The sequence below is a fragment of the Erpetoichthys calabaricus genome, chromosome 10 (assembly GCF_900747795.2).
Source record: "Erpetoichthys calabaricus chromosome 10, fErpCal1.3, whole genome shotgun sequence".
Lineage (NCBI taxonomy): Eukaryota > Metazoa > Chordata > Cladistia > Polypteriformes > Polypteridae > Erpetoichthys > Erpetoichthys calabaricus.
The window spans coordinates 170442957-170457624 of record NC_041403.2 but is presented as its reverse complement, the minus strand read 5'-3'; the positions used below and the strand labels follow the sequence as shown (position 1 = coordinate 170457624).

The 14668-nt window shown below is 52.4% G+C and overlaps 1 protein-coding gene across 1 annotated transcript in view; it reads left to right on the top strand.

Moving 5' to 3' along the window:
• Nucleotides 1-241: 241 nt before the first annotated feature.
• The window catches only part of nfia (nuclear factor I/A), a 293924-nt gene continuing 279497 nt past the window's right edge, over nucleotides 242-14668 (top strand). The window contains 1 exon segment of the mRNA XM_051933185.1: nucleotides 242-503. Coding sequence (XP_051789145.1) covers nucleotides 408-503 — 96 coding nt within the window. The 5' untranslated portion in view covers nucleotides 242-407.

The following is a 14668-nucleotide window of genomic DNA, read 5'->3' as shown; positions in this document are numbered from 1 at the left end:
CAATTACATCGCGGTGAGCCCACCTCCAAAAAAAAAAACACACACACACAACAGGCAGCAAATGGAAGCGATGAGCAAATAAAATGAAAGAAATGGAAACATCAGGAGGACGCCCGCCATGGAGCCCCAAACTTGCAGCCCGCACTTTGAAGTGGAGGAGCGGTGGCGGCTCGGCGCGCTGGTGACTCCTCGGCTCGGCTCGGCTCGGCTCGGCTCGGCTCGGCTCCACTTCTTCAGCACTTCACCTTGCCACGGGCTCTGCCGCCACAGATTGGTTCATTGTCAAGGAGATTTTTTTTTTTTTTACCCATGATTCCATATGGTATGGACTGGGCTACATGTTGCCCAACATGCCAGTGCAAATGTTTTCTCAATTAGGTGTCTTATCTCCCGTGAGTTAGCATCAGATGAAGCTTGCTGACAGCATAATGGCAGGGAAAACCTCGGACGGCTCCATCAAATGGCAGCTCTGCTATGACATCTCGGCCAGGACTTGGTGGATGGTAAGTTGGCAGGGAGGCCGCCGGGTTGGTTGGTTGGTTGGTTGTTTGTTTGTTTTTTTTTTTTTTTGTTTCCCGTCCCCTCTCACTTCTCGTCTCAGGGCTTCAGCGCTCACTGAATGAACGTTTGTTGTGCTGCTGCTGCCGTGCCACTTGCTAATTGGGGAGCCTCCATTCCTGTCCTGGGCGCCTTCATTAGCGCACTTGTTACTTTAGCGGGGCGGCTTTTTTTTTTTTTTTTTTTTTTAGACAGGGGGCTGCCTTGGAAGGGACCCTCAAGTGGCTTCGGCGTGGACGGCCGCTTCTGTTGCACTGAACGGCGTTGTCAGTGTGCTCGGTGGTCGTGGTGGTGGCGGTATCTGAGTGTGCTTTGGAATAAGACCCCCCGGGGGGCTCCGCATGTTTGGCAGATCGATTTGATACATTTCTGCTCTTTGCTTTGGTCCCATGAGCCCTCGTTGGCACTGTCAAAAATGCCAGGCTGTGCCACACGCATTCGATGCCATTTCAAAACTTTGAGTGTGTTTTTTTTTTTTTTTTTTCCTAAGGAAGTTTTACAAAAACGAAGCGCTCGCGTTGTCGCGCTGCTCTGCATCTGCTTAATAAAAATCGAAAAGGATTTTGTGACAAAGGGGTGCCAGTGGGACTGGGCGACCCCCAAAGCACATCCTGTTTGTTTTCCGTCTTAACACAACAATAAAAAGGAACAACGGCGGCAGGTCGGCCCTTGGCGTTCACACCGACGAGCGCTCTATAACTTTACCGTACTTGCGAGTGCGGACCCCCCGATGGACCCCCGCGCCCGGACGTGGGTTCTACTCACGCAAGCAGCAGCACGGGGTCCGCGCGGAGTCCTCGGCTGTTTTCCGGCATTATCTGTGTTGCTGCCTCCTTGTTTGCCGTCCCCCTCGCCGACCCCCGGCACTGTGCGTGCCTGCCGCTCTCCTGTCCTTATTGATTCAAGTTATTTGGGGATTTTCCAGGCTCTCGCGCTGTTTGTTTGGTTTCTTGCACTCAAATCTTCTGCACCATTTTCTCATTATCTCCGAAAGTGAATTGTGGGCTTACGGAATGGAGAGGCAGAATGCGGAAAAAAGGTAAAAGCGAAGGTGGGAGAAGAATTAGAGGCGCCCACCAGGTGTGCCTGCCTTCATTTTCGATTTCCTGATGCACTTCCATAACATTACAATACACGGACGGCCTTTATTTAGGGGATTCTCTTATTTAGGATTTAATTTGAACTCGCTGAAATGGGTGACGATTTTCTGCGCAGAATTAAGAAACTGCAGACATTATACATACACAGATATCATTTTTAATTCATTTTCATTATACATACACAGATGTCATTTTTATTGCTGTACATCTTGCCATTTGGGTGGCGCCGAGTGTGTCTGCGCGGGTCCATCGCCCCCCCAAGTTCTGCTATATAGCGCCTTCCGTGTCATTTCTTGACCAAAGTTGCCGTCGCCTTTGGGGCGTTTTGTGTTTTTCGAGCCTTTCTGGGTTCCTTTGCCCTCCAGAGGTTTCGCCGCCTTTTCTTTCTTTTTTATTATTTCACTTTATCCATAAGGTGACTTCCGACATGTGACTTTTTCATTTTTGTTCGAGCGCTGGCAGGTGACGTGACCTTCTCAGGGTCACACCACGTCGATGACAGGATTTGAACCCAAAGTCTTAGCCGCTCCGCCACGCTGCCCACTTTTTAGGCCCTTCGTCTTTTTTTTTCGGCTCATTTTTGCCCAGTCCGGCGGCTCGCGTTTCGAAGCCAGTCAGGCTGACGGGGCAGTGCCCGAGGGTGGTCGGTACCCACCGTACGCAGCACCGGCGCCTCTTCCAGTTCCTACCCGCGCCACAGACTGCTGCTGCCACCGATTAAATTGTACTTCCAGCCTCGGGGACGACCGTTAAATGAAAGCCCGAACGCGGGGGTCCCGCGTTTGCCGATGCGCGTCCATGCCCCCTAAAGCCCCTACGCTTCCCATACTTGGCTGCTCGTCGCACCGCTCGACTCGGTGGCTCTTACCGATTCGGTCCGCTTTTAGCGCTAGAATTAAAGACGACGAAGAGAAACGGAGTGTCGTGGCCGCCGAGGTCGAAACAGCAAAGATAAAAAAGAGAGAGAAACCGAAAAAGAAAAGAGCGCAGCGATGAAATGAAGTGCAGGGCGAAAGAGAGACGAGTCGGGGGGCCGCAAAGGGGTGGGGGTGTCACACAATAGGCCATTGTGGGCAGGAGACGGGAACAGCTCTGCTCGGCGCGTTACAAAGTTCGGGACGGGCGCGCGCAGCCTTTAATGGACCTTTCACCATTAAAAAAAGAAAAAGGGAAAGGTGCTCGAGGTCGGGGTGTGTTTGGAGGAGGAAATTTGGGATTGATCTCCGGGAAGAAGACACGCGCCGTGCCCAGCCTCTCCTGCCTTCCGTTCTCACCGGGCCCGAAAACTTGGTGCGCGCCCCCGAGGACTGCAGAAGACGGAGTTATTAAACGCAAACACCCGGAGAGAGTCGGGTGGTCCGAACTGCCCACCATAACCGACACGGGTCAGCAGGAGAGCCCGAGGGTCCCTGTCGCTTTGCCTTTGAGCTGGACGGACGCGCTCGGTGACTTTGGGACGTTTCAGTTCATTGGACAGTTCTGTCCGGTCTCAAGGTGAGGGTCAGAGAGCAAAAGGAGCGCGCGTGACGTGACGGGGCTCCAAGTGGGAGGCGGGGTCACGTGGCCACCGGCAGGTGCGGGCCGCGCTCTGTGCGTCTTCGGCACTCTGGGGGTGGGGGGGCAGCGACCCTTATGAGGAAGCCATTCAGCTCAGAGCGCAGTGTGATGGAGAAGAAGCCAACGTGACACGAAATAAAGTCACAGAGCATCACAGGACGGAGCTAAGAGGGAACGGGAGGAACACAACGGGATGTGACGTCACACCGCAGCGGCCAGAGAAGGGAAAAAAAGGAAAGAAGAGAACGTTACCTCCTCAATTTGGGGGGCTTGTAGAGGTGGAGAAGACCCCTGCAGGGTCGCCCAACATACTGAAAACATAATAATTAAGGTCACACTACTCTTCTTCTTCTTCTCTCGGCTGCCCCCGTTAGCGTTGCCACAGCAGATCCTCTTTTTCCATCCATTCAATCCCATTCAGTAAATCCATACCGATTTTCATTTGCGTATAAATAAATAAAACGGCTGTTACCTGTAAAGAGTCCTTATAAGAGTATGGAAATGACATTTCAGTGCCTCGATTTGTGATCGATCCCCCAAACCCCCTCAATCACACCCCCCTACCCTGCTATAAGGGGACAGGTGCGCTCAGCCGCCCCCTTTAGGCCACACGCGCCGCTCTCTAAAGTTTGGGGCAGTTTGAGCCCCCCGTGTCTTCCTTCTTAATTCCCCCTGCAGGCTCCACTAACAGCCCCCCAGGTCTCTTGCATTTACTTCCATGTAGTTTTAGCCGATCCTTTCCAGTATGGACTCAGATGGAAGTGTAATGGCTGAGTCGGCTAGTAAAGGCGGGCATCGTTATTAGTGCCAATGGCCGCAAGTCCCTATACGCGTGTCTGAGAGCGGGGCTGCTGGGTGGCATGGACGACAAGCTGCTGGAGACAGATGTGGTCCTGACTGGGAGTGGGTCGTCCATTGGCATTTTGGAACAGAAATATTAGGGCATTAAAAAGTTCAATCCTCGGCCCGCCTTTAGTGGTCCGCGAGGCTAAACGGGGCTGCGGCCGCATGGAGACAATCGCCTGCTTAACGCGAAGGGGTCAGCGAGTCCCAGCTGAAAACTGCGTGTCAAGGACGAGCACGCCGCGCCCCCGGTGCTCCCCAGGTGCGCACGCCATGGCTGCGGGCACGCGCAGCGCTTTTTCCATTACCAGCCTGGCTGCCGGCGGCGCGCCACGCAAGTTTAGTTTTTAATGAATCGGAAACATTTCTGTGCCGGGCGGCCTTTTGTTTCCAATTTGCTTTGCTCGTCCCTGCCTTCTTATGTCTGCCATTTTCTGATTCTTTCTAAAGCCCACATTCCTATTGCGATTTTCCAAGCGGACACAGCAGGCCCGCATTTGGAGGGCTGAACGCTCTGTTGCCGCCCGGTGCTTCACTGGCAGTTGGGATGTCAGACGAGGATGCGTTTAATCAGCGCTCAGAGTGGGGGGCCTCGCAGACCACCTCATGGGTATCGTCAGCTGGTGAGCTCGGTGGGCACGTCAGTGTCAAATGAAAACCAGAAGAAGTTGAAGGGCTGGGAAAGTAAGCGGACCTCCACAGACACCTCAGACCCTCTCCGACACACAATTGGCAGAGCTGGTACTTCTGTGTCCGGGCACGGCGTGCCAAAGGGGAACAGCAGTTGACCGGCGCGTATGTCCAGAAGGCGTTTGACATTTTAGGCGATCTCAGGCCAGCTGTTCTGTGGATGACAAGGCAGGGGCTTCGGTGACAGAGACCCTCAGGAGCAGTGTGGTCTCCTCTGATGTGCCCCCAGTCACACAAATGACTCGTGCGAAGACCCGTTGACACTGATGTGACAAAAGCGCGTGGTTCCGCGCTGCACGAGTGTCGGTGGGCAGGAGGGGCAACTCAAGTAGGGGCAGCAAGCATGCGGGCGACCCCAGCAGTCCACGCATTAATTGGGAAAGGAATCCATAGGGGTATCATGAGGACCACGGGATGGCCGAAATGAAGGACCACCCATAGGGGAACGTGGGGCTCCGTGGGAGGTTTGGTTCAGGATACGATGAAGTGGGTGGAATGGCGCTGTGGGAAGGCAAATAGAAAGGAAGGGCTGGGCATGGGAAAGGCACTATATGGAAAAGAAAGGCTTTGATCAACGAAACACGCTACGTAACAAACAGACCAGAAAAGCACACTTTATATAAGAGATGGATGGAAGTGAAAGGCACTATATAGAGAAAGAGATAAGAGATACATAGACACGAAAGGCGCCATATAACAGATAAACAGATGAGAAAGGCGCTCTGAGTTCTGAGCAGACGGTGTGTTTGGACTGACTTGGCACATGTCCGTGTGTGTGTGTCCGTGTGTGTGTGTCTGTGTCTGTCTGTGTCTGTGTGTGTGTCTGTATGTGTGTGTGTCTCTGTGTGTGTCTGTCTGTGTGTGTGTCTGTGTGTGTGTGTCTGTATGTGTGTGTCTGTGTGTGTGTGTGTGTCCATGTGCGCGTGTCCGTGCGTGTGTCTGTCTGTGTGTGCGTGTGTCTGTATGTGTGTGTGTGTGTATGTGTGTCCGTGTGCCCATGTCCGTGTGTGTGTCTGTACGTGTGTGTGTCTGTATGTGTGTGTGTGTGTGTGCCCATGTGTGTGTCTGTCTGTGTGTCTGTGTGTGTGTGTCCGTGTGCCCGTGTCCGTGTGTGTGTGTGTCCGTGTGCCCGTGTCCGTGTGTGTGTGTGTGTGTGTGTGTGCCCATGTGTGTGTCTGTACGTGTGTTGTCGTCTGTTCTTCTTTAGCTTCATTTGACTTGTCTGGCAGTGGCCGGACTGCAGTGTCACTTCTGCTCTCAAACACTTCTTGTCACTCGTCAGATTAACACATCTAATGACTCTCTCCGTCTGTCGCCCTCGATATTTCTGATCAACACGAAGGACGGCTCTGTGGTGGTCGATTCCTGCCTTGTGCTCAGTGCTGCCTGGGATGTCCTCCCTACTTTAGATTAGGTATGAGGTGGCTTTGAAAATGTGTGTCTTGTCGTGTCATCACTGCTCGTCACTGTCATGTCAAACGCTGCACCCAAAAATCAGAAAAGTGATAAGTGTAGAAAAAGATGAATAAAGATGAAAGTCACTGGATTACAGAGAGGCAGACGTGAAAGGCGCTATAAATTAGATTGATGCGAAATACACTGCATGTGACAAATCAATACACAGATAAAAATATGAAAGCGACTGCATCATAAGAAATTGACGGTAGAGGTATAATCATATACTACAGCCAGCTGTGTGAAGGCTTTAAACCGCAGACCCCGAGGCTGTGCTTTCAAACCCCACCACTGACCCCACTGACCCTCAGCAGGTCACTTCACCTGCCTGCGCTCCAATTGGGAGCACAAACTAAATGGATGCCAGTCACATCTCAGATGTTGTATGTCACCTTGGACAAAGTAGTCAGCCCAGCAACAAACAGGTAAAGATATGACAGGTAGATCGGAAGACAATAACGACACTATATAGAAGAAGGCAAGAAATGTCAATAACACAGCAAGACAGGTAGAAAAAGGCGCTATATAATAGAAAGAGAAGTAATAGAATTGGTAGAAAAGGGCATTGAATTATAAATAGGTAAGAAGGGCACTACTGTACATAATAAATAGAAAATGAGCCCATATAACAGAAAGGTACGAAAAGCTCACTGTAAAATCGAAAAGGTGCTCTAGAGCCTAGAGGTAAGAAAGGCACTATATAATACAAAGAGCCGCATCCCCCCAAGTGACCGGCCTTCTTTGGTGGTCATTTTACTTGTCAGGTTGGCCCCTTAGCGGCGGCAGCGCTGCGCTGTAAACCATAAGAGTGCCACTTCCATTCACTGCACCCACTGCCCCGTGCCCGTTTATTTATTTGTTTGCTCGTTTCTTTATGTATTCATTAATCCGTTCACTTATTTCTTCAAGCATTCATTCATCCGCTCGTTTGTTCAGTCATTCACTCGTGCATTCATGCAGTCACTTGTTCATTCATTCATTTTTGAATGTCGTCCTTTGTGGCTTATTGACATTCAGGAAATGGCCGGTGCCGTTGTGTAGGACTTGGGGGCTTCCCTGTAAAACATCGCGCGTGTGTGGTGCCATGTGGGCACTAAAGGACGGCAATCACGACCTGTCGCTTCGTGTCGAGGCGTGCCGAAGTGCGCGGCGACTCGTCTGAAGTGAGAAGATGCGCAGACGTCGCCGATTGTCCGGGCTTGGCTTGTCACACCGGTACGGGGAGCAGGCGGCCACGCGCCATATCCTGCGCTGGTGTTGCAGTCTGCTGCGGCACGTGGTGCCACACAGTCTCCTCCATTACGACTGGCACGGAGGATGAAGCGGCACCCCCGAGCTGGCCGTGCCTTCTGCTTGGCAGACTGGCAGCGCAGAAGATTGACGGGCCGACTGTGGTGACACGCGAGAGCCGGAGATGTGGCACATTGAGACAAATGGATGCTCGGGAGGTGGCTGTGGCGTTGTGCGAGCTGTCAGGGCGCAGCTGGCGATGTGACATGTCGGGTGGCGGAGCTCACTTAGCGATCTGGAGGCGGAGAGGCTCAACAGTTGGGTGCCGCGGTGCCAGCACGCGACTGTTACAGTGGGTATGGTGACACTGACGGTGGTCATGGTTGCCCACGGGGGTAACTTGAGTGGCACCCCGTTTTTTATTTTTCATCTAAAGTGATATTTTTAGTTGTTTGTTTGTCACAATCTTTAACTCATTTGCGCGTGGCAGGCCAGTCTGAGCTGAAAACTCCCCGAAGGTCCCGCTCATGTTATATAGCGCCTTTCACCGAGCGCGTGCACAACGCTGTCATGTTAACAACGCAGCCACTGGAGTCCAGTCAGCGACGGTCACCTTGATTGCGCATGTGCTTTGCTTTTGTGACAGGCGGCTCTGTGAAAGGCGCTATATCATATTGAAGGGTTGATTCCTTGTACACCGCATAACACACGAGTGGTCCTCGGAGGAGGACACAGGTAGTCTGAGGGAGAAGCTGAAGATGGACAGAATGAAAAGGAAAACCGAAAAGAAGAAAGCGAGCGACGGGGTGAGATGTCGGCCACCGCCAGACGTCCTCCTGGTGTCGTGTGTTCTACTGTGACATCGGCAGTCGCCATCCTTCTGTCTGCTTTCTGATGTGCAGCAGCGCCAACAGCAAAGCACCCCAAACTGGGACCCTCAGGGATTCGGGGGGACAGGAGAAGGCAGGAAGTCGCATTAGATGGCCAGTCTGTCTTGGACCCTCAATGCACGCGGTCACGGGTTCAGTCCCCCTGCCGACCCCTGAACAGGTCACTTCATCTGCCTGGGCGCCAGTTATCAAAGAGGGACTGGGGTAGCACTGTCCCCTGTGGGGACATAAAAGTGCCAGACCTAGAAGTCGGACGGAGACCCTCGCTTATGAAAGTGATGCGGCATGGCAAGAAACAAAAAGCCTTCCGCGTCACATCACAGTGGCCTTTAATCGGCCGAGCGCCTGCCACTCGCTAGAAGGACACGCCGTCCCAGCAGCGGCCACTGCCAGCCGTTGTAGTGGCGTTTCAAAGCTGTCGCCTCCTCCCGACGCAATCGAGGTGTCTGTGGAAGGGCCATTCCGCTCCGGACACGACGGGGGGCCATCACAAGTGACAGTCCCGCTGATGATGGGCACCGGGGGCACCGGAGGCACGCGGGCTGCCCGCAGGGAACACTCCTTTAGCACGGGCAACTTGCAGCGAGATGAGAGTCGTTTAAAGGGCCGGCCGTGCAGTTACGCGCTTGACTGGCTCCCCTCGGGCTGTTGTTGTTCCCCGCAGTTGGAGCCTTTCCACCATTGATGGGGGCTACTTGAGGAAATTTGGATCTTGGCAGAAGCCGGCCGGCCAAAGTCACATCTGTGCTAAAGCGGCCGTCTGGGGAGAAGTTAATTTGTTAGGGTTTGGAGGTGGGGGTTTGGGCGGCGGGCATCCAGGGAATGGGGCTGTGAGGGTGCCACCTCATACCCGGGCACTGAAGGAGAAGCGGATGGTGTGTAACAGATAGATGGATGTGAAAGGCGCTATACAGTATATAGCTGTCACAAAGTCAGAGTGCAGCAGACTTGAGACCTAGAAATGCCCATCCGACATTATAATAGGGATGTGATGATTTCCCCATGCCAACTCTGCACTGTTACAAATGGGTGCAGTCAGGCAGGAGGGCAGCGCCACATTGTGGTGTGACGTCTGCAGGGTCCCTCTTTGATGTGAAGTTTATTTTATCTGGTCATGGCATTTGAATGTCGATATGCCCTTTTTGATGGGCACCGCCGTTGCTCATTGGTCCACTGATGACTCCCTCTGTGTTGGCACCCATTAAAGCGGCTCTCCTGATTATTTCTTAATTTGTTCTTTTGCACAGTCATCTGTTTCTGGTAATGTCACCCAATCATTTTTCGGTGTCCCCTTCAATATGAAAGGCACTGCCAGTGACTGCCTGGGTATTCTCATGGATTCTCATTTGGCTGACCCAACATTAGAGGTGCCAGTGCTTGGCATTATCCTCGTCATAAACAGTAAACTAGAAGACCTGTTCATGTGTTGATGTCCACCTCTCTTTGACCTTGGCATGTGATTGGAATCTTTGTGTTTACTTTGAAAGGCGCTATATCCCACTCCATAAAGCTTTGTCCAGTCTGCTGTCCTCATACATGAAGCAGTCAGCACTCTACTCATGAAAAATAAGACGTGTTGGCTGAACCCACCACTTGTAGGGGTGCACAGGTGGCCCCCACACTGACCCTTCAGGGCGAGAGCATCCAGACTGACCGGTGGCTGAGCCGGCATGTCAATCAGCTGAGGCCCTGCAAAGCGGTCATCAGAGGCGGCGAGGCTGGCGTGAGCGGCAAGGAGCACCTGGGAGTGATTGGCACGGTGGCACTGAGCGTGCCTGGGTTGCCAAGTGGATTTTTGTGGAAGATGGTTTCCATGCTTGTTGGAAAGAGAAACTGGCTCTGCTGATTTGGTGGATTTGGGGCCGAGACGCGCCTTTGTGTCTCTTCTTTTACTTTTTTATTTGAAACACATTGCTTTCTTCTTCCTTTCTTCATTTTCATAAGAGACGCCCCACACTCAACTACACTGCGGCATGTGGGTGGTCACTCAGCTGCCCAGCCTATCACTTATGTGTCTTCTTTTGTCCTTGGTGTGCCCGGTTTGAGCTCTCGTTCCTCTTCCTTCTGTCCCTGCCATTTGTCCTTTGGCTTACAGTTGATGAGGACCTCGTCCCTGAGATGCCTGTGCTCTTCTGGGTTTGGTACGTTCGCCTTTATAAATCTTTGCAATTCTGGTATTCATCTGACGGAGTTTTAGTTGGCATCAGAATGCCAGTTTCTCTTTGATCATTCTTTCAGTGTTTGGTTAGGGTGGTGCCGCTTCTTAGTTGGTGGCCAGACACTCACTGCTCCTCTCCAGCAGCTTGACCTCCACTCTGCTTTGTAAATGTGGCCACAGGTCGTGAATGAGAGTGCCACCAGGTGGCAGCACTGCAGGAGTACAGAGAAAAAGGAATAGTCGGGCATCTGTGGTAAGAGATCTAGATATGGTGCCGTCAGTGCCCCCTAAACATGGCAGTGCAATCTGGGGAAGACCCTGGGATGGAGCACAGACATCTCTAACGAGACAAGGGTGACGTCACCTGATTCTTCATGTATGTGTAATGGGGGTCGGGGGGGGTGCAGCATCTATCTATCTGTTTAATCCTGCCAACTACGCTATCTATCTATCTATCTATCTATCTATCTATCTATCTATCTATCTATCTATCTAGTGCCTTTCACATGTGCCCATTGTACAGCACCTCCCACATCTCCCTTTCAGTTCATCCATGCCGTATGTCTGACAGCCGTCTGGTAAAACTCTCTCAGATGGCGATGCCCATCGTCTGGCATTGAAACATTCTGATATGCACAGGCTGCATTTTCATGCCTGGGTGCCGTCACGGTGCCCGCTGCCAGGCGTGTGACACACAATGCCCCCTGCCTCTGTGAGATGGCAGCACAGGTTTCTTCCATTGTTGTCTTCTGTGCAGTTTTGATTTGTGCCCCTTTTTGTTTTTGCCATGTTTGAGATTTTGATTCATTTTCTTTTATCTTTGGCATTGTTCCCTTTGTCACCCTGTCATTTTTGCCTTGGACTTCTTGTTAGGTGCGCCACTGTTTTGAGTGTTTTGTTTTCATGAGATGCCTGCTATCAGGCAATATGGCAGATGGTAGTGCACAAGCGTTAGTGTGCCATGTTCTAGAAACCTTACATTGCCTGGTGGCACTGAAGTCCACCTGGGCACCCGGGAGTTTTGCGCCTTCTTATTGACTTTTCATTTTAGATTGTGTCCCACCTTTGGACTTGGCCTTCTGCCCCACTTGGCTGTCATCTTGTGCTCCTCTCCGCTTTCCCCTGTCCGTATTCTTGTGCCCGTCTGCTCTGCCAGTTTCTTCTTTAGAGAGGAGCCTTTTTCAGGAGTTGTGTGTGTCTGATGAGGGTCCTGATGTGCTGCTTGTGTTTGCCCCTCAATGAAGTTGGCACAACTCTTGCCCGCTTGTGAAGCTCAAAGTGAGGCTGACCCTCCAGAGGGAGACCTTCAAGCTCCAGCCAGACCAGCAATCGGACAGGCGAAGCGGGCTTTAGAGTGAGAACAAAACTCAAACTACAAAGAGCAGTCAGCCGTGACATCTGTGGGGTCTGAGGACCAGCAAGTGAAAGAAAAACCAAAAAAGTCAAAACAGAAGTTAATGGCTAATTAATGGCTAAGTTAATGAGCCCCAAGTGACAGAGAATTTCTGTGGTGTCACCATCTTGAACCAGGAAATGACCGCAACGTATCCTTGACAACCATAAACAAGATGGCCGTCCCATTCTCCAACACAGAAGGACACTCAAGGTTCAAAATGGCGGCGAGATGGCGGAAGGAATCCCCAGAAGAACATGCGGGGCTGCCATCAGGCCTAACCTGGCCGCACCCGAGTGATGAGCAGCCAAGAAACTGAAATGAAGAAGAAAGAAAAAGGCGGGGAGACGACGCCCTTCAGGGATGAATTCACTGTCACTCTCTGGGGGTGTTGGACACTGCGGGCGCACGGGGGGCTGAAAGGAGAGGCCGGGCGGGGGGCCAAGTGGACGTCACTCCTCTTCTCGTTTGAGTCTTTGCGCCTCTTTGCCTCCCGATATCCGGCGGGATGTTTCTCGGATTCCCTTCGTGCCGCATCTTTAAATTGTTTCCACTCACCTGCCTCGCTCGTTGGAGAAATGTTTCTAATTTAGAGCCAAAGGAGTCGAGGGCTGATTAGAGGGGAGGAAACGGGAGGATTAAAATTGTCTGCTCGGACTTCCTCTCGCGTGAGCCCCAGGCAGGGAGGCCCCACTGCCGTCCCACCCAACTCACCACGCCGGGGTCAAACATGGACGCCCTGACGGGGAGCCGAAGGAGGCGACTTCCACCCGTCTTTGTGACCCTGGTGCCGGTGCCCACCTGGCGAGCAGCTGGAGGCCACTGGAGGACACAGCCATGGTGGGCCGGGGGGCCTGACCTCACAACGCTGAGGCCTGACTGCAAGGGTGGGTGGGATTAAAAGGGGGGCTTGTGCTCTTTAGTTTGCTACCATGTTCTTGTCCTAATTCTCAATGCTTGGTGGTTACTTCACGTATCGCTGGGGTCCTGAACACGAGCTCAGGGTCCTCGAGGGTCCTTTCCACTCCTTCACAGTTCACGGCACGCCGCCATTTTGTTTTCATACTGCAGACGTCGGTCAGGAGGGCCGAGGCCTCACAATGTAGGATTAGACCACCGCGTGGGGCGGTTTGGGGTCTTGACACATGACGGCCCCAATTCAGGGGCACAGTTGTACTTGGGCAGTGCCATCTTGAAATGCCACTGTGATGGGTGACATTCTTGATTCCTGACATCTGTCCACGGTCAGTGACTTTATTCAGGAGTGCCTAAGGTTATTTTTGATGACATTTTCTTTTAGTGACGAGCATGGTGAAACTCTCCCACAATGCACCAGGCCAGGACCCCGATGACATCATCGTCGAGAGCGTTGAAAGTTGAGATTTGCCCGAGGTTCTGTAAAGCCCTCCGTCATTGTGGGCGACTTTCTTTGACACTTTTGGCCTTGCGTCTCTGCGTTTGTGGTGTCATTGGTTGACTTCGGGTTCTGATCGGACGTGGTGTTGTTTTTCATCTTCTCCTTCTCTCATAAAGTCTTCCCTGACAATCCTCTGTCTGCCACGTGTTCACAGTCATGGCACCGGGAATGTCATCGGACATAAATACGGCAGTAAGTGCACCCTGAGTGCGCATTCACCGCCTTGACGTCCCCTGAGGGTCCCCTTGCTGAGCTTTTTCTTCAGGTAGGACGGTGGCTTCGCTTGTGACGTCTCTTTGCCTTTCTTGTCCCTTCTCTTCAGTTTGCTTGTCACAGTTTTGACCCTTTTGGCTCAGCTCTGTCTTCGTTCCTCATCTCCTGATTTTTAAGGCACTTGTACACAGGGTGAGTGAGGGTGGTCCCCACCACTGCCCCGTCCCCTCGGGCTTGGCATGTCAAACACCAGGCAGACCCTTAACAGGATTAGCGAAAAATGACGAAGCAAAGAGATTAGGAAACAAGAAGACACGACAGAAAGCCGCAGGTGGTGTGGTGGTCTGCAGATCCCACCTTGGTGTTGCTGTGGATGATCCAGGTGGACAGTGGTGGCTTTGTTGGGCTGAACGGCTCTAAAAACACAACGGCGATCGTAACAAACATTGACCCGCCACAGACAGTTAGGTGAACACAACTGAGTGAGCCACGTTGCTCGAGTGGTCAGTCCTGGCAGGTCTCTTCTCCTGGGGGCTTCCTTGAATAGTCTGGTGGGCAGTGGTGCCATGGCGACTGCTGGCCACGCTCCTTCCAGACTCCATGGCCCTTTAACGTGGCTCCACATGTCTTACCGACCAACGGCTGTCATTTTCAAAATTGGCTTTCACTTCAGATTTTGAAATTCCAGTCAGACCCCCCAGTTGTGGCTTTCATCCTCCGATGTCTGTGCGTTTCCCAGCATTCCTCAAGTTTTAGCTCCCGAGGCTGACAGGGAGCCCGCAGTCTGCTCTCCGCCGTCATCACCGCCGTGGCGTGGCCTGTCACTTCAGCTGTCAGTCAGGGCCATGGCAGTAACAAGGGGGACGTTGTGGTTTTGGGACCCTTTATCTCCCGTGACCTCAGACCTTTGGGACGTTTTCTTTTGTCCTGTCATCTCCGGGTCTCTGGCTGGTCTGGTTTCCATCTCAGGTGGGCACTTTTCACCTTCAGCTTCCCCAACATGGGGAGGGTGTGGGATTTGAACCGATGCCCCCCAAAGATGGCACTACTGGAAGCTGGCCTGGCCTGTCCTGAGTTATCCTCTGATTTTAATGAAACTCTCTCTGACCTGAAGTGACGCAGTCCCCAAAATGGCAGCACCTAAGGATGGGAGATATTTTGAAT